Here is a 19440-nt window from a genome sequence, read left to right on the forward strand (position 1 = left end):
TAAAAGGATTATCCAGGAAATATTTGAGACATCTTTCTAATAAAATGTTATTCATTATCTAAAAATCATATTTAGCCATTGTCTTGTATTTTCATTTGCTAAATCTCGCAATACTACCCCAGTGGATGAGCTGGAATCCTGAAAATTTGAAGGGTTTTTCTAATGCTTAAGAAGACCCTGACACTGGGCATAGTAACCCACAACTATAATCTCAGCTGCTTGGAAGTCTGAGGAAGAAGGATTACAAATAGGAGGCCAGCTGGGCAATTTTGGAAGACCCTGCCTCAAAATGAAAAATTTTAACAGGGGTAGAGATATAATTCAGTGATAGAGCACTTGCCTAGCATATAAAAGGCACCAGGTTCAGTCCCTAGTACCTTCAAGGTGGAGGTTGAGGGAAGAATAAGACCTTGAAATATGAATTCTGAACCTTGTCTCTTAATTCCCTCTAACTCAGCCTCATTACCTCTCCCCAGCCATCCAGGAATGTGTTTGAGCAATTCTTTAGCTTTAGCCCTCCGTTGTGCTTCTGAAATGTTTCCCCTCTCTCCCTTCTCTTCACTCATCTCCCTCTGTCTATCTCTCTGTTTCTTATCCTAGGTACTAGAGATTGAATCCAGCAGCACTTTACCATTGAGCTTTTCCCCCAGCCCTTTTTATTTTGAGACAGATCTGGCTAAGTTGTTAAGGCTGGCTTTGAACTTGCAATCCTCCTACCTCAGCCTCCTGAGTAACTGGGATTATACGTGTGTCACTAATGCCTGGTTTTAAATGGCTTCTTTTTATATGTTTGTGACAAGAAGGAGAATTAAGATTTCCTCGAGGAACTGGAAAAATTATTTGCTTTACTAGAAGAATAAGGAAATTTAGAGTCAAAACTTGTATAAATTTTGTTCATTGACTCATAGACTTTTAGAAGTAACCTCAGTTTTCTCCTCATGAAGGATATGAAATAAGTTTTTGGATTTGAAATAAAATTTCTAAGGGCTGGAGCTATAGCTCAGTGGCAGAACACTTGCCTAGCATGTGTGAGGCACTGAGTTCGATTCTTAGCACCACATAAAAATAAACAAGTAAAATAAAGACATTCTGTCCATCTACAACTAAAACAATTTTTTTAAAAATAATAATTTCTCGTTTCCTAAGGAGAACTAGCAGCTGAGATCAATTTAGCATCACAGCAAAAGGCAGCTGCACAAAAATGAGGCCTGCTGAGAACCCTCCTCTGGGGAGGGCTGCTGTGGCCAGGCTCCAGGTAAATACATAATCATCTAGTCATGTGCTCCCACTGAGAAGAACAAACAGTGGTGCATATTGAAGAAACAGATGGGTAATTGCTAAAAAAGTATTTTGAAAACATGTATGCACAAACTTTCATTTTTTTCTTTGTATTTAGTGATAAACTATGAAAAGAAAAATATCCATGTTTTAAGAAATTTTAATGTCCATTTTTTGTTCTGGGATAATGTAACACAAAAGACTTCAAATTAAGTAGCTGGGTAAGGTAGTGCATGCCTATAGTTCCAGTGAGGCAGGCATTAATCCTTGATAGAATCCACTCCTCTAACCTGTGTTGTGAGCTGAAGTTCTCCTGAAACTTAGAGGTCAGTGTCTGTCTGTCTGTCTCTCTCTCTCCCTCTCTCTCTCTCTTTTTTTTTTTTTTTTTTGGTACTGGGGATTGAAACCAGGCATGAGGATTAAAAGTTTGGGGCTGGCCTTGGCAACTTGATGAGACTCTGCCTCAAAATAAATAAAAAATAAAAATAAAAAGAGTTTGGGGTGTAGCTTAGTGGTGGAACAACCCTAGGTTCACTCCCCAATACCCCCCCCCCAAATTTTGTCTGGACTCAGAAGTTCTCCCACTAACTTTTCTCCTTCATCTAATTCATACTTACATCTCCCAAACTTAAAAGGTATATATTTTTTTAAATATAAATTATAATGGCAAAGCAATAGAATAGATTCCAGAAATTGAGTACAACTGAAATTTTTGCAGTCATGTGTCAGTATTTCAAATCAAGGAAGAATGATGAAAAAGATGGTAGCACCAGTTGGAACAAAATAAAGTTGGGTCTCTTCAATCTTATACCAAAATTAATTTAGAATGAAATAAATATTTAAATATATGAAATCATAACACAAATAGAATAGGATAATTCTCCTATTCTAAATTAGGAGAATAGAGATAATGTGACAAAATCTGGAGGCTGATAAATTCAATTTTGAAAATAGAAAAAAGGTTTTATAGTAATCAAAAAGAAAATCTAAAAACAAACCAAACAATGTGTTTCCAGTACATTTGAAAGAGGGCTAATTTCCTAATATATGAGAAACTTATGTGTCACTTTAAAAAAAAAAGTCGGCAGCAAAATGGGCAAGTGACATATATGGGTAGTTCCCCCCAAAAGAGAAATACAAATGCATAAGAAAATGATTGTTCTTATTCATAATTCAAGAAATGTAAATTAAAGTTGAGAAATGCAAGTGGGCTGGGTATGGTGGCACACACCTGTAATCCCAGTGACTTCAGTGATTGGGAGACTGAGGCAGGAGGATCAAAAGTTCAAAGCCAGCCTCAGCAATTTAATGAGGTCCTAAGCAACTTAGCAAGACTCTGTCTGAAAATATAAAGGTGTGAAGATGTAGCTCAGTGGTAAAGTGTCCCTGGGTTCAAGCCCTCATACCAAAAAAAAAAAAAAAAAAAAGGGGTGGGGGGCAAGTTAAGTATAATTTTTCACCAAATTGGTCAAGGTTTTTAAAAATGGATAATTTGGCTAAGAGAGGAAAACCAGTAACTTTCATGTACTGTTGGCAGAAATAAAAATTATCATAACCTTTGAGGATAATTGAGTAATATATCAGAATTTGAAATATGCTTACCCTTGGACCCAGCTATAACTTGCCCTACAGGCAGAGTTGCAGAAATACCCCCAGATATACTGTGTGCACAGGGAAGTTCACAGCGGTGTTGCTTGTAACAGTGGGAGTGGAATGCACGGTGACCTTCAGTCAGTGGGGGCCTGGCTAGCTCATTGACCCATCCCTACAGTGGAATGCTGTGCACCTCTTTATAAGGGTGAGGTAAATGTTTATTTACCAACATGAAAAGATTAATGTTGAATGGAAAATAAACACATGTTTCAGAAACATAAACTACTCTAATTGACTTATGTGAAAAAAGCATGGATGTACCTTTGTGTGGATATATAAATGCACAGAAAATGTTGAGAAAACTACACGTGGGGAAGGAGCAAGTTACAGGAAGTGGTTTTTATATACTTCTTGTTTGCTTTTTCTGAACAAACCTGTACTTTTCATTTTTTTAAAGTTTAATGATTATACTGTGAAAAAATATATACTATATTCCTTAATTTAATTTTTAATTTCTATATCCACATGCTCCAATTAAAAAAAAAAAACTTCTGCGCTTTTTCATTATTCATGTCTCAACTTAAAAACAAACAAACAAAAACCCCTCTTGCTCCCAAGTTTACTTAGAGATTTTTCTGTAGCCCAGTAACTTCAGTGTTTGATAATTCATCTGATCCTGCACATGGTTCAAACCACAGTAAAGCCCCTTTGGGATCTCCAACTGAAACTTTTGAGAGAATGGCAGATTGGTTGTTGATCTTTAATGATTTTTGGATATGGATCCTAGAATAGAAAATACAGTGATTGGATTGATTGCTGTAAGACAGTTGCACAAAGAAGAAGAAAAAACAGTGGTCAGGTGTAATTCCAGTTGCTCAAGAGCCTGAGGCAGAAGGATCACAAGGTCAAGGCCAGACTGGTCAACTTAGCAAGACCCTGTCTCAAAACAAAGTACAATTGTATCTCCATGCTATAGTGCTTACCTAGCACTCACAGATCTTTGCAACAGCAAAAAAAAAGTTTAAATTCTTTTGATACTGGGATGACTTAGAAGCCCCAAATATTAGTTTTGCTTTAACTGTACCTCTTGAATCACCTGTTTCTTCATGAATGGTTGTCTTAATTTTTTTAGGACACCAGCAGGTTCATCTGTTTGGATTTTTCTTCTAAACAAGGAGTGGGACTCAAATGACTATATGGGAGGACACATCTCCAATGACACTGTCCCTTTTGAATTTGAGACTTTGGCTTCTTAGAATTTTTGTCCAAGTAGCCACATATCTTTCCTGTGCATTAACAATTTCCTTTTCCTTTTTGGTCATCCTGTGTGTGTGTGTGTGTGTATGCACCTGCAACCAGAGGCAGCAGTTGGGAACAGCTGTAGAGATGGAAATTGCCCAGATGCTGGAAGAAAATTCGAGGATCCTCAAGTTTGGATACCAGTTTACCAAGCAAGGGCCACGGACAAGAGTGGCAGCTGCCATCACAAAGAATAATGACCTGGGTAATGCAGCCGTGATATGCACTGGTGACAGTAGGAAGATCCTGCTGAACATTCACTTTTCCACCTCTGATGCCCCCTGACACAGATACCATCCCATTGGCCTTGGTGTCACTTAGTTCTTCACCCGAGGCACATGGTTATATGGTCTTAGACGTCCTCGTGGCCCCTGGAGTGTTAAAGTGTCAACATAGCATTCTTTCAAAAAGAGCTGTTTGTTCTTTTTTCCAAACTGACTTTGACTCTTGCTTCATTTCCTTTGTTTCTATGCCTTTCCTTTACTTTCTTCTTTTTACTTTAATTTTTTCTTTTTCCTTTACCTACTTCTCACATATGGATTATGTTCTGTTATCTGAATCAAAAAATCGACACAAAGACATGGAAATTCTCACTACTTATGATTGCTCTTTCTTCACATATTTATATGTGATATAGGTATGTCTGATACTTCAGTACTTTACATGCGAAATAAACTAATGGAGGTACGTTATGACAGTTAAACTCGGAAGTAGCTTTTTCAGTTAGCTCATCTTTAATCTTGTTGAGGATACATAACATTTCTTCTGTTAAGAAGAGGTGAGGCATGTCCTGGTTAAATACAGCACAGAAGCCTGATGTACAGTAGCGCACACCTGTAATCCTAATGGCTCAGGAGGTTGAGGCAGGAGGATCACAAGTTCAAAGCCAGCCTCAGCAACTTAGCAAGACCCTAGCAACTCAGCAAGACCCTGTCTCTAAATAAAATATAAATAAGGGCCAGGGATGTGGCTCAGTGGTTATTACCTCTGTATTCAAACCCTGGTACCAAAAAAAAAAAAACAGCACAGAAGAATGGAACAGATTGGGAAGGTATAGTATGGGGACAACACAGCCACCTGGAGCAACATAGCAAAAGAACATCTAGGGGGCTGGGGATGTGGCTCAAGTGGTAGCTCGCTCGCCTGGCATGCGTGCTGCCCGGGTTCGATCCTTAGCACCACATACAAACAAAGATGTTGTGTCCGCAGAAAAACTAAAAAATAAATATTAAAAAAAATTCTCTCTCTAAAAAAAAAAAAAAAAGAGAACATCTAGGAGCAGACAGTCCACTTGGCAAGCAATGAGTCAGCTGACAGCAGGTTTCAGTCCCCAGATTAAGGTTCAGGAACAGTATGCAAGACCTTGGACAGAGGAACTGGGCAAGGTGTTCCTCCAAGTGTAGTTTTTCTGGTCCTGAAGAGGATTTGGATTGTGGGGAAGATAGAAGCTAAAGGTTAGAATAGGAAGGGTCAAGTAAAACTTAGTGTCCAGGTGCCTGCCCGTGCTTAGCCAAGACCCTGCAATGCAGCCAAGGTATATGGTATCAAGAGGCAGGTCACATATAGGGCCATGCTTACCTGTGGGGTTCACAGGGTGAGGCTAACAGGCAGCCCAGCAAGGGGCTTTGAAAAAGAGTAGAGGCAGCACTCCAAAGGTGTCTAGGAAAGCACATTGGGTCCACATCTGAACAACATAGTAACCACAGAAAAACAGGCAAAACAAGGTGTTAAGTAAATGGAGAGGTGATCCTGAATCCAAGAGTAGTGACTGTGGACAACAGCTTTTTCTAATTCCTTCCTTATAGACTGGGCTACTTGAAGTGGTGAGTTAGGGCAGGACCTCAGCCTGGACACCATTTTACAAAATCCAGGAAGCTTTGGGGAGCCCACTTGCCTGCAACTAGAGGAACCTGCTGATGAGAAGGTGACAGGGGAAGAAGAGGGTTGCAGAAACTGGAAATCAGGCAGTCTGGGCAACTTCGTTGATCCCAAGTACCAGTTAAAGGGAAGCTTAAACTCTTAAATTTGCTTACTGTTTGGATCACATCTTTTTCAAAAGTTGATACTTAGGAGTTTTTACTTTGATGAGGTTTAGAATGGGATTACTATTTGCAGAAACCTGGTCTTCAAGCCACAGTCACAATTCATGGACTGTGATTGCATTAACCTAGGAAGTTTGTTAAAACCAATCAATGATTGAGTTGTACAGAAGTTGAGAAGGTGTGTCTAGGATAAATGACCATGAAAATATTTAGAAGTTCACAGTTTCACAGGTCTTTTCTGTATTCTACAATGATGAGAAAGTTCTAATACTCAAGTTCCTAACTATCAGATATAGCTTTATTTAAATGTAAATTTCTCCAGATACTAGATTATTTTATCATTTCCATTTATTGCCATGGTCAATTAAATATTGAAGTTTAAGATAATTGGTATCCTCACGTATGTGAGATTGCTGTTTTGTGAGATTAATTATGTTTGTCTGAAATTTAAGAAATATCCCTTCCTTCAATTTGTCTTGTTAAGCTTTTCTCTTGTTCTCACCTAGTTCGTAAGAAGAGAGTTGAAGGAGACCGAAGGTAAACGTCCACTAGAAGAGAGGAACTTTCACCACACAGCCATCTAAAAACCGACACAAAGTCTTCTCCTTCCCCGTGGGACCATTTTATCAAAGGTTGTTCATTTCCGTTAACCATACAACTAGTAATTTGTTATTCTTTTTGAGTTCTACTTATTTATCTGGGATTCTTACATATGTACAGTTGTTTTACTTTCTCATGGGCACCTCTGGCAACTAGCACAAGTGGACTGATACAGACCTTAGAGACTGACTTTATTAACCACTTTCATGTTGGGTTATCTTGTTTTCTTACATGAACTTTTTTTTAATCAATGAAAGGAATTTAGTATATAATACATATCTGTAACTGTGATTATGATAGAGGCCTATCTCTGTTTACATGCATAGCTTTGAGTTAGGCTAAATACATCAGAAGTGTTCTGCTTACCACATGAAAAATTAGTATTGCCAATTTCTCACTGGGTGAGGAAATGTGACCAATTTAGCACAAATTCTCCCTTAATTCCAGAAGAATCACTAAATGCACATGTTCAATGATTGCAGATCATCTTCAGCATTATGACACTTTAACACACAATTAGTAAAGAAGTGTAAATTGATTATTAACCCACAAATATAGCTTTAAATCAGACTCACAGGTAGTGAAATGAATTAGCACACCTGCCTTTATTGATCACTCAACATAAATTGAATCTTTAACATGACTTTAATGGATAACTTCAAAGCGTTGCAGAGTTTTCCAGACATGATAGGAAGTTTTTAAACTTTAGTAAGAGAGAATTTTAAAACAAAAATACTTTCCTAAATAAAAAATAATCATATCTTAATCAATTGTCTGATATACAAGAAAACATTAGTTTGACAGATTTTACAAGGGTTTATTGCTTTATCTGTAGTATAACGAGATTGCTGGGGAAAAAAATGTGAGTATTCAGGTAAATTATACAGATTTTTGTCCACGTGTCATGATCCATCCTGACATTTGCAAACATCAGGAAGAAATATGAATGATGACTTCTCCAGGTATTTGTCATCTCAAATACAGAGCCTGTGAAAATACAGCTGAGATGACTGCATTGTAGTAAGTGTTAATCTTAATGTAACAGTACAACAGTGTAATGTAAATGTAAGGAGACAGGTGACAGGAGTTCTTCGCTTAGTGCAGTTAACCTGAGACTGTGCCTCAAAACATCATTGCACACCTGTGGAGATTCCCCCTCTCTTTCTGTCTTCTCCCCTCCCTTCCTTTCATATCTCCCTCCAGCACTCCTTTTCTCCATAATTCTGAGCCTTATAAAGGTAACACCTAGAACTAAAAAGATTGCTAATCCTGGCAGAAGGTCAGTTTAATCTAAAACTAATAACTAAGGGTTCCTGAGTTACTTTGTAGCAGTAAAAGAAGTCAATGGAAAAACAGTTACTATAATATTTGGCTTATAAAGCACATGGAATCTATTTAGGTGATCCCTTATAAATTGGACATGTACTTGAATTATAAGTACCTAAGTCTCTTTCTCTCAAGTCCTTTAAAACATCTCATTTTCTTGAGAATTTTTTACATTTTTGAGGGCACAGTAATTAGAACATTCTGACCTTTTTGGAACTCTCAAAATCCTTTTGTTTATTACTACACCTCCTTATCAATCTAAAAAAAAAGTAGTAACTACTATTTGGTAGCTTTCAGTTAGATTTTTCCTTCCTTCTCAAGCATTTAAATGTAGTATGTGTAGTATGTTGGAGCCAACTTGTACAGGCTTGCTGATTGCTAAATTTTCAATAATTTTGCAAACTAGTTGTTCAGCACATCCTTTGTGTGTGTATATGTGTGTGTGTGCTGGGGATCGAACCCAGGACCTCCATGTGCTAGGCAAGTACTCTACCACTGTGCTACACTCCCAGGCCAGTAGAGCCATTATTAAAAATTAAATGGCATACAAATAAAATGAAATAAATTATGGTGGAGATAAAAATAATAAATACTCAAGAATACCACATTTTACTATTTTCTATGATCTTGAGATTACTTACATCTGTTGGTTATATTATAGGAAAACTGCCTACAGTATGCTACTGCGTGACTCTTCCCAACACCATCACCATTAACTTCTTATAGCTTGAGATTGGCCATGGTGGGAATAGTTGTTATACCTTGGAAGTTAGTGCTATGTTACAAACTGGGACTTTTCCCCCCTCTAGATTGCTGGCTGGTAAACAGTCATTAGCATACCACAGGGTGAAATGGATATGAGTTTTATACATACACTTGGTTACCTTGTTGCCAAAAGGAAAAATATTTCCCTTACCTATCTTTCCTCCTATCTCTGAATTGGTTACAGATCTCTTTAAGTGTTGAGATCCTAACATGCCTCAAATAAGCTTTTTTCCTTTTCTTACTCTCTTTCTTGCCTTCACCCCTAAGAAATCTTGGATCCTGTGGAATGTTCCCTGCAGCCCCACAGTATGGGCCATGGGCTAAAGCAGTTGTTGACAAATCCCAGCAAAAGCAAGAAAATAAGTCAGAATTGGATCATGGCTATTTCTTTTGTATAAACAGTTGTTGATAGTATTACAGTAAGCTAATAGGACATTATCAAAACCATAGCACTCTTTTTTAACTTATAAACAGTTGGGTGACATCATAGAGTCTATGAGATAAAATATTTATTACTAATAATAGTGTCTTATTGTTTTCCTGTGTTATAAAAATAGCTTTAAAGTTGACATTTCCACAAACATTTACATATTGAAGATAACTATTAGAAGATAAACATACATTTCGGGGAGACTTTCAAATCATTTAATTAGCCTAAGACTTCATCTTCCATCTGCCCAAAGTGTGTAAGTGGAAGCTCTTTCATGATAGTGGACACAATTAATACCTTACTATCCATCATGATGGGACATAGTGTATATAAAATATTTTTATATGTATGTGTTTTGCTAGATATTATGTTGAGATATTTGGTAATACCTGGACAACTGATTGTAGGGAGATTATGTGTCCCCAGGCCCACCTCCATTCCCCTTTTATAGTTGTGTAGTTTCATGTAAGTGTAAAATCACTCCCCTGGACTTGTGGGTTCATATCACTGAGACACCTCTCACAGCATATGTAGAAGATGACTTTTAGACATAAACTTTTGGAGTTTAGAAATCATGTGATTAGTCCAGCACTACATCTCCCGATCTGCCTGAAGTGTACAATGCAAACTCTTTCATCCTCATCAGCATGATTGAATCCCTTGCTTATGTCTATGGAGGGCATAATATAAATATGTGTGTGTGTGTGTGTGTGTGCGCGTGCGCGCGTATGCACGCGTGTGTTGTCAGATATCTAACTAGGTATTTGGCTACATCTGGACAACTGATTGAAGGGAGATGCTGTCTCCCCAGCTCCACTTCCCTTGCCCTTTGTAGAGTTGTTGCAGGCCCAGGTTAAGTGTGAAATTACTTCCTGGAGCTTGTAGTTTATGTCACCAACCACCACATTTCACAACTGTGTGGAGGATGACTCTTAGGAAATAAATATTAGAAGCCTAAAATCATTTCATTGTTCCAACACCAGATCTTGCCATCTGGCCAAAACGTATAGCATTTCACCCTCATCAACGTGATCAAGCCCCTTCCTTCCATCTTTGTAGGGCACGTTGTATGTAGATGTTTTGTACATAACCATCACCAAATACTGTATTGAGGTATTTAGTTTCATCTGATTGAAGGGAGACACTATCTCTCAGCCTTGTTTCCCTTCCCCTTCTCAGGGTTGTATACCCTGAGCCTAGAGGGGCATGTACAGCTCACCCATCTTGTGGCACACAGTTCATCTTCCAATAAAAGCCCATCTCCATTTAAAAACTCAGAAATCATCCCAATGCCTGTACTCCTCTAATCAGTTTTCCTGAAGGAAGACGGGCACACCAGACCAGTAGAACAGCTACTTCTTTTCCACATGGAAACCCTGGTAGGACACCAGTATTGGGGAAACCACTGTCCTCTAAATAACTGCCATGAGAACATTTTTGATGCTCAAAACTTAAAACCAGTGTGAAGCATCAGCATGCTTTCAAATTAAGATAGTCCTTTGGAATTTATAAAAGCATTTGCAGGTATTTCCTTTTTCATGGATATGATGTGCTCAGCCTTCTCCTAGATACTGTGAAGGAGACAGAGGAAACAAGAATCCTGAACTGAGTGAGCCAGGTGTGGTGGCACACACCTGTAATCCTAGCAATTCGAGAGGCTAAGGCAGAAGGATCACAAGTTTGAGACTAGTCTCGCAACTTATCTCAAAGTTATAAATAAATAAAAAGGGCTGGGAATGTAGCTCAGTGGTTGTGTGCTCCTCGATTTAGTGGAACCCAGTACCCAGGGCAGGGGTGGAGGGAGAATTCTGGATTGACATAATTTTATATGTGTTTTATGGTTTGTAGAGTAGACAGGAGTGCTTTTTTGCAAAGTAGAAACCATCTTTAGTTCAAGTCTTAGCATCACCAGAAATAGGGGAGGCAACAGGAAGTAGTGAATTCTGGCTTCTGTGGTATGTTAACCGGACAGAGAAGAATTGTTTCTGGAGTCAGGTTTTAAGTCATGATCCTGAAACTTCCTTCTGCCTTTCATTTAATGAAGTAATCACCTTTTCCATTTTAATGCACAGATAATTATGGAAATCTATACTGTCCCTCATTTCCCTATACGGTTCCTTATTTCAAATATCCCTGCTCTTCACTCCATCCTTAAAGCTAAAAGAAAAGGCAAAGGGGTTAGATCACTTGGAAGCATCAACTGAGCTCACTGCATGCAAATCACATGATCATCCTTTTGGAACTAGACAGAGAAAAGTACCCAGAATCTCTAAGATATATTCACTGTTTTCTTGCTCCCCAATTCTAGATCTGATTGATTTTACCTTGTGGTTCAGGAGTTTAGAAAAGTGGAGGTGCTGGCTAAGGGGGGAAACAGGATGGGAGTTAAAGATTTAAATCTGTTTAATGGCTACACAGAGCTCTGCCCAGCTTACCTCTTTCCCATCTGCCTGTAACAGCAATCATGGAAAAATCAGTTGGAAGTTTTAAATGTGTAATATGACTCTGGGTACTGTGCTAATAACAGTATGTGTATCAGAGTTTTATGCTTATGCCAGTTTGGGATACGTTGCTGACTTGGGAGACAGTAAAGGAGAAGGCTGAAGACTTAGGTAGAACATATTAATCAGCTAGCCAGATTTTTCTCTGATATCTTCCATGGTAGTTATTCTGAGCACATTGGCTCAGCTGGTTGGTATGGTGAAAGGGCATCATATTAACAGATTTCAAGACTGAATCCTAATCCTATCACCAACACTTAGCAGGTATATGATCATGGGCAATTCATTTAATTGCCTGCCAATTATAGACTATATAGGGGGAAGAGCACTGGATTTGGAGTCAAGAAACCTAGTCACTTGGCTTCATGCTTTCTTAGCTGGGAGACTTTAGGCAAGCCACTTTGTTTCTCAAGCCTAAGTCTCATTAGCTATAAAATGGGAATAATATCTTCACTAACTACCTCACAGAATTGTGGTGAGAATATAATCAGATAATTGGATGAAAACACTATAAAACTGGAAAGTGCTATACAGAAGTGGGAGATCATTTTTATTATCAAATCATTAATGTCCACTGCTTCTTGAATCTGATTCTGACCAACATCTTCCACATCTTTTGGAGTAGAGGGAATTGAAGCATGGGTGTGATGGAGGGGACTAGAACTATTTTACTTTGAACACAGAGGTGAGAAAGATGGTCAGTAGTGGTGGTGGGTGTTATATATGCATAATGTATGTGATAAGGCAATTTCCTAGGTCACTTTGACACTGCCTTGGAAAATGGTCACAATCCTTGCAGAGGGCCCAAGGCTGGACACAAGGGGGAAGGAAACAATGACTAGGAAGTGAGGGAAGGGCCTTGGGCACTCCTACCTTCCTGTCACTACTGGGAGCAGGGGAGGCTAAAACTTAAAAGGTGTCACTAGTGGCCTAGGAGAGAAAATTGTCCTTAGGGCTCCAAGAATTTTCATGCCTAGCAGTTGTGTAACAGGCACTAACTCTGATCATGAAGGGGAGAAAATGCCACCTGTTATGAGATCAGCTCTATGGGGCAGCAGTTACCTATCACCAGCAACCTTAGCCCTGGTCAGTATTATTTTTGCTAAGAAAGTGATTAAAGCATGGCCTCACAGGGCTTTCATGAGCACTTGGAGGCAGGGACTGTGTTTCATCAATCTTTGTATCTTTAGTACCATCTGGTAAGGTGCCTTGTACACAGTAGGTGCTTAATAAATGTTGCTTGTAATTGTCCTCCAGTCCCACAAGAGTCATGCTACATTTGCAACCATGTGATATTTTTTTTTTAAAACAACACTGATTTGCATGTCAGCTGTATGTGACTTTGGGCAACACTCTCCATCTATCTTGTCTTCATTCCATCTGTAAAATGAAGTGAGTGAACTAGATGCTCTCGAGGGTCCCTTCCAGCTCGAAAACTTTACAACCCCATTATTTTAAATCATTTCCTTTGAGTCTGCATGTGGGTGGATAGTGCCTCCACTGCAGCTCTGTTTCTCTCTAGAAGACTTTGTGCAAAGGAACAGATGTGAACATTCTGCAGACAATTATTTGTTCCTCTTCTGCTATTGTCTTCAGAATGGTTCTAGATGTACAGTCTTTTCAGAAAGAATATTTTAGGGCCGGGGATATAGGTTGGTGGTAGACCGCTTGCTTAGCCTATGCAGGTTCAATCCCCAGTACTGCAAAAGAAAAAAAGAAAAAAAAAATTTCAAAGGCAAGAAAACCAGAAAGGAAATTTTAAAATAACGTTTTCCTCCTCAGAATCAGTGGGAAAGTAGAGGAGGAAATGCATAGAAGAAAACACAGTAAAAACTGCATGTTTTTTGTAGGCTTTGATTTAAAATTTGTGTTTGTTTTTCTGAGTGCACACTGGGTAACAGAGAGAAGCCAATCAAATATGCACTGTGCATTGAGAGAAACTTGCCCAGGATTTAAAACTTCTATGAATAATCTAAATGTGGATAAATAGGAATTGGCCATATGGTCAAATGGATAGAAAATGCGTTTGTTTTTTGAGGTAATTTTATTTTATTACCAAATGTTGCCAGTGACAATCTTTAGTTAAGAAATTATTCTGACTTAAAATTCTTATCTATGTCACTTTCTTTTTAAGGAAAAAAGCCTCTATAACCATGGAAAATAATATTTATATTTTAATTAAGCCTTTATCTTATTTCATTTTTCCCAGAAAATGAATAAACTGCATTTTTTCATTGCATTTAAAAATGTAAAATATTTGCATGCCACTGATCTGTAATATCTTACCCGATCAGATGCCTGTATATTGTGTGACCTTAAGTGTATTGTTATATGTATTGTTTTGAAGAGTACAAAGGAACTAATACTTTTGTAAAGTGTTTAAATTTATATTGGCAACAGCTATTTGGCTAAGCAATTATTGGAAAATCCACATGGTTTCATTTTTCTTTTGAAACTTTACGATCAAAGCTAGACAATTGGTTATGTTCATTAAGGAAATAAAAGACTAATTTGCATTTTAAATGTGAAATTGAATATCATGTGGAAAGAAAATGTGAAATAAAGCAAAATGTATGAAGTGTAAAATACTTTTTTCCTGATAATTAGGACCCTAGTTGGTCCAATAGGTGCAATTTTTGGCCCTTTGGAATTACCAGCCAGACTAATGCTAAGGTAAATGTAAACTGTTTTAATTAACCAACATCTTTCTGCTTTTGAAGATGTAATGTATTCATTTGTGTCTGGAATGATGGTTCTAAATGCAAATGTAAAGAACACTGGGAAATAATAAACTTAATTTTAAAAGTGAAAGTAAAGAGTGGTTTTATCTGGCAGATTTTTAGACAGCGTCTTTTAAAAATAAGTGATTGGCATTGTGCTCTTACATTAGATGAGCACATTTACAAAAAGAACTGTAAAGTGCCTTAATATGAAGAAGATGAGAAATAGACAGCCACCAGCAGCTAGAAAGAGAAATGGGAATGTGTTATCAAAACAAAAATGCATGTATTTCCAGTTAAAATTTGTTAGAACAAATAGGAACAGGAATACAGAGACGTGTGTGTGTGTGTGTGTGTTTTGAACCTCTCCTGGGAATTTCTAACACTGAACACTAAAATAATAAAGTTATGTAGTAAAGTCTTGACCTGGAAAAACAGGAAACACTGCACTTCCTGCCTCTCTCCTGAACTCTGTCCTGACTTTCAGAAACACTAGGAAATGCTTTACCACTGAGTTACACCCCTATGTTCCCATTTTTTTTATCTCTAAATTTCACCATTTAGGCTAATGATGGGGTCTAAGATGTAGAGGACTTAGTTCTACTTTCTATATTTGCTGTTTTACACCTTCTCTTGGACAAGGAAATATATTTCTATATTATAAATGATTCTCCTTTTCTGTCTATGACGTTGTAATGAATAGAGATTACAAGTATGCACTAGGGGGTCACACTTGCCTGGTTCCAATCTCACTTCCATTAGTTATTTTGAATTTATACAAATTAACTAGCCTCAGTCTGTAAAATAGAAACAATTATAGTACTACATCACTGCAGTACTATTGTGAGGAGGATTCATGCGAAAACACACTGAATGGTGCCTAGCATGTAGGAAGCACTTAGGTATTACTTTCCTAAATTCTAGCCCAAATAAATAACGACAACCCAATACTCCATTTTATGCTGACAATGTCAAGAATTTAAATAGGATCAAATGAATCTTATTCATTCTTTTATTTCCACTGCCCGTCCCTTTCTGGCAAATAGGACCTCCCTCATCACTCTGAGAATTAAATACAAACAAGATAGAGCTGACTCAGGAGTTGCTCTTGACCCACCCTTTCATTTAATTCAGCTCCTCCTTACCTCCCCGATGCTTGAACTTGTTTGTGCTTGCTCTGTTCTCTGGGTACCCTCTTTTGGATTTGGCAGTCTGCCCTCTGAAGTAACTCTTTTACTTTCAGATTTGACTCTACTGTAATGGCTGGCTCTCTCACTTTGATAGCTCAGCCTTTTTCTATGGCTATAAGAAGTGGTGCCCCTCCTTGTCCACCCTGGCTACCAATCCACTGTCCAGTCCTACCAGTCTGGGAACAGGATCAATCAGATTCCCACATCTTTTAGCAAACATCCCAGTGTTACAGAGCTGGAGCCTTTGGAGAAACTGAGGAGGTCCGAAGGCACCACCCACACACACTCCAAACCCTAATTCTTGCAACCAAGTCAGAAAGATTTCAGATATGTCAAAATTTCAAAATAGTGTATTAACCACTTTAGTAATTTGTAAGTATATGGGAGTGAAGCAGTTATCTCTAACAGCTAGCATGAGTTTATTGACGAGATAGGAAAAGGGAAAGGACATGCTTTCAAGGAATGAGTGGGTCTTCTCAGAGAGGAGAGTGACAGCATGCTTCCCCAATTTTATTGGGGATGATACCAGAGAATCTTCCAGAGAGTCCTGCCTAGGTCCATCTCTTGACTTTTGACTGACAACAGGGTAACATCAGACTTTCAACTACCCACTGCCATGGCAACTCTAGGTCACCTTGGCCCATACTGACCAGTTCTAATTGGATTCTTTTTGGTACCAGCAATTGAACTCATGGGCACTTCACTACTGAGCCACATCCCCAGCCCTTTTTTATAGTTTATTTAGAGACAGAGTCTCACTGAGTTGCTTAGGGCCTTGCTAAGTTGCTGAGGCTGGCCTCTAACTTAAGATCCTCCTCAGCCTCCCAAGCCACTGGGATTACAGGTGTGAGCCACTGTGCCTGGCTTTGGTTGAATTTTTTAAAAATATTTTTTAATTGTCAATAGATCTTTATTTTATTTATTTATATGCAGTGCTGAGAATCAACCCAGTGCCTCACACATGCTAGGCAAGTGCTCTACCATTGAGCCACAATCCCAGCCCCTCTAATTGGATTCTTAACCATACATTCTTACAGATTTTATGGTTAGGAGGATCTATCCTTATCTCCCAGAGTTTCAGGATCTGGTCACAAAAGTCTTTTGGGTTCCTCCCACCGACATTATCTGGGGCCTAGATTTCTCCTGCACCTACCAGATAGATTACTGAGGAATGTGACATATCCCATCAGGCCAGGCAGGGCTGCAGGTGAATTGCTTCTTGAAAAAGAAAGCATGTGAGGGTTAGCACAGTGGCCAGGCAGGGCTGCAGGTGAATTGCTTCTTGAAAAAGAAAGCATGTGAGGGTTAGCACAGTGGACCCATTTTACAGAATTATTCTCTCTCTCTCTCTTTTTTTAGAGAGAGAGAGAGAGAGAGAGAGAATTTTAATATTTATTTATTTTTTTTAGTTTTCAGCGGACACAACATCTTTGTATGTGGCACTGAAGATCAAACCCGGGCCACATGCATGACAGGCGAGCGCGCTACCGCTTGAGCCACATCCCCAGCCCCCAGAATTATTCTCTTAACCTTGTGTTCTCACCATTCTCATTTGTCTGTTCCCTAACACCAGGACTTCAGAAGGATCCAGATATATGTGTGATTAAATGAGACTGAACTAGGCAATGGATGATGTCAGAAAATCACACAGGTATATGACACAAAAGGGGTGGAAGTGGGGAGGGGACTCTACAGATTATAGACTACTAGATTTATTAATTCTGAGGAAAATTTCAAAATAGTGTATTAACCACTTTAGTAATTTGTAAGTATATGGGAGTGAAACAGTGATCTCTAACAGCTAGCATATGTTCATTTAAAATAAATAACAGGAAATCTTGAGAGTAAGATAAAAAGAACACACTATTTTTGGATTTCAGCAAAAAACATTTGGCAGTCTCAGCATCCTTGAGGAATAATGGCTGCATGAGAATGTACCTCAGTTGTTAGATGACTAAACAATCTTTTTTTTAACTCTTTTTTTAAAATATTTTTTTAGTTGTAGATGGACACAGTATCTTTATTTATTTATTTTTTTGTATGTGGTGCTGAGGATCAAACCCAGTGCCTCACGCATGCGAGGCAAGTGCTCAACCACTGAGCCACATCCACAGCCCTTTTTTTTTTAACTCTTTATTGCAAGTAAATGATGATAAATGTGAAAATTTCAACTAGAAGGACTTAGTAGCCACCACTGGACTCTTATCTGGACATGTCTTGATTAGCAGTGTATCAGCTATTTGTATGTGATGCTGACACTGAGATGAACAAGAAATACTTTGATAGGTTCCAAAATATTTGGACAAACTAAAATGTAAGAAGTCATAGTGGGGCTGGGGATGTGGCTCAAGCGGTAGCACGCTCACCTGGCATGCGCGGGGTGCTGGGTTCGATCCTCAGCACCACATAAAAATAAAATAAAGATGTTGTGTCCACTGAAAACTAAAAAATAAATATTAAAAAATTCTCTCTCTCTAAAAAAAAAGAAGTCATAGTACCTTGATATTATAATACACTCTACTGTCATATTTATATAAAAAGAACAAATAAAGAAAAGGTCATAAATCCATCTTCTAGTTGTGTGTGTGTGTGTGTGTGTGTTTCTTTTTTCAGTGCTGGGATTGAACCCAGGGCTTCAACCAAGCTAGGCTAACACTCTACCACTGAGCTATAACCCAGTCCCATCATTTTATACTTTTAAACCAAACAAATGCCTATAATCCCAATGACTTGGGAGGCTGAGGCAGGAGGAGCCTTTGAAACCAGCCTCAGCAATTTAGCAAGGCCTTAAGCAATTTAGTGATATGTTGTCTTCAAAATAAGAAATAAAAAGAGCTCGATGGTAAAGCATCCCTGGTTCAATCCGCAGTACCCAAAAAAAAAAAGGACCCTGAAAATACCCTTCTCCCCAAAATACTCCCAAACTATAATATTAATATCCCTTAATTCCATCTGAGTGGATAAAGACTTTGGTATTTTAGCTGACTAAAAACTTAATGTAAATAAGTAGAATGTGTTTGTCTAAAAGCTATCTCTCTTTTTTTAATTTCCAGTGATAGGGATTGAACCCAGGGGTGCCCTGGGTTCAACATCCCCAGCCCTTTTTCCATTTTACTATGAGACAGGGTCTCACTAAATTGCTGAGGCTGCTCTTGAACTTGTGATCTGCCTCCTCAGCCTCCCAGGTTGCTGGGATTACAGGCATGCACTACCACACCTGACTGTCTCTATCTTAAGTAACATTAGACAGAGTCTTGGTATTTGGCAAAAAATCTGCTACTAGTATGCACAAGGCCCTGAAATTGATCCCTAACCAACACCAGAAGGAAAAAAGAAATTTCTTCATTAGGTAAGTAAATAGGGAAATAAATTCATCATCATTACAAACATAAAGAGGGGCTATATTAACTAGATAACTCAGGAAGAGTAGCGTATCCTTTTGAACCAATCAATGTTTATAAAAATGTAAGTCATACAAGGAAGAAGAGGTCACATCATATTATAACACTGGTCTTTCTGGAAATATCTGGTTTATCTAGTATTTACTATTTTAAAACCTGAACTTAATTCTTATTTCATTCCATTTAGAACATGAGTCATGTTCATGTATTCTCCTTGGCTGAAATTAGGCTCTTTATGGTGACTCCAGGAGAGTCTAACAGCAGGTGGTTCTAGGAAATTATTGTTTCTATACAA

At 38.3% G+C, this 19440-nt stretch overlaps 1 protein-coding gene across 2 annotated transcripts in view; it reads left to right on the forward strand.

The window, feature by feature from the left end:
* Window positions 1-7304, forward strand: part of Tmod2 (tropomodulin 2) — a 46085-nt gene extending 38781 nt beyond the window's left edge. Inside the window, exons 9-10 of one of the 2 annotated variants that reach the window (XM_027926096.3) lie at window positions 4231-4375; window positions 6719-7304. In XM_027926096.3, the coding sequence (XP_027781897.2) occupies window positions 4231-4375; window positions 6719-6753 (180 nt within the window). In that variant the 3' untranslated portion in view covers window positions 6754-7304. The remainder of the gene's footprint in view (window positions 1-4230; window positions 4376-6718) is intronic. The other variant, XM_071608263.1, reaches the window with a different exon arrangement.
* Window positions 7305-19440: the final 12136 nt, after the last annotated feature.

This window comes from Marmota flaviventris, chromosome 2 (assembly GCF_047511675.1).
Source record: "Marmota flaviventris isolate mMarFla1 chromosome 2, mMarFla1.hap1, whole genome shotgun sequence".
In the NCBI taxonomy this organism is placed as follows: domain Eukaryota; kingdom Metazoa; phylum Chordata; class Mammalia; order Rodentia; family Sciuridae; genus Marmota; species Marmota flaviventris.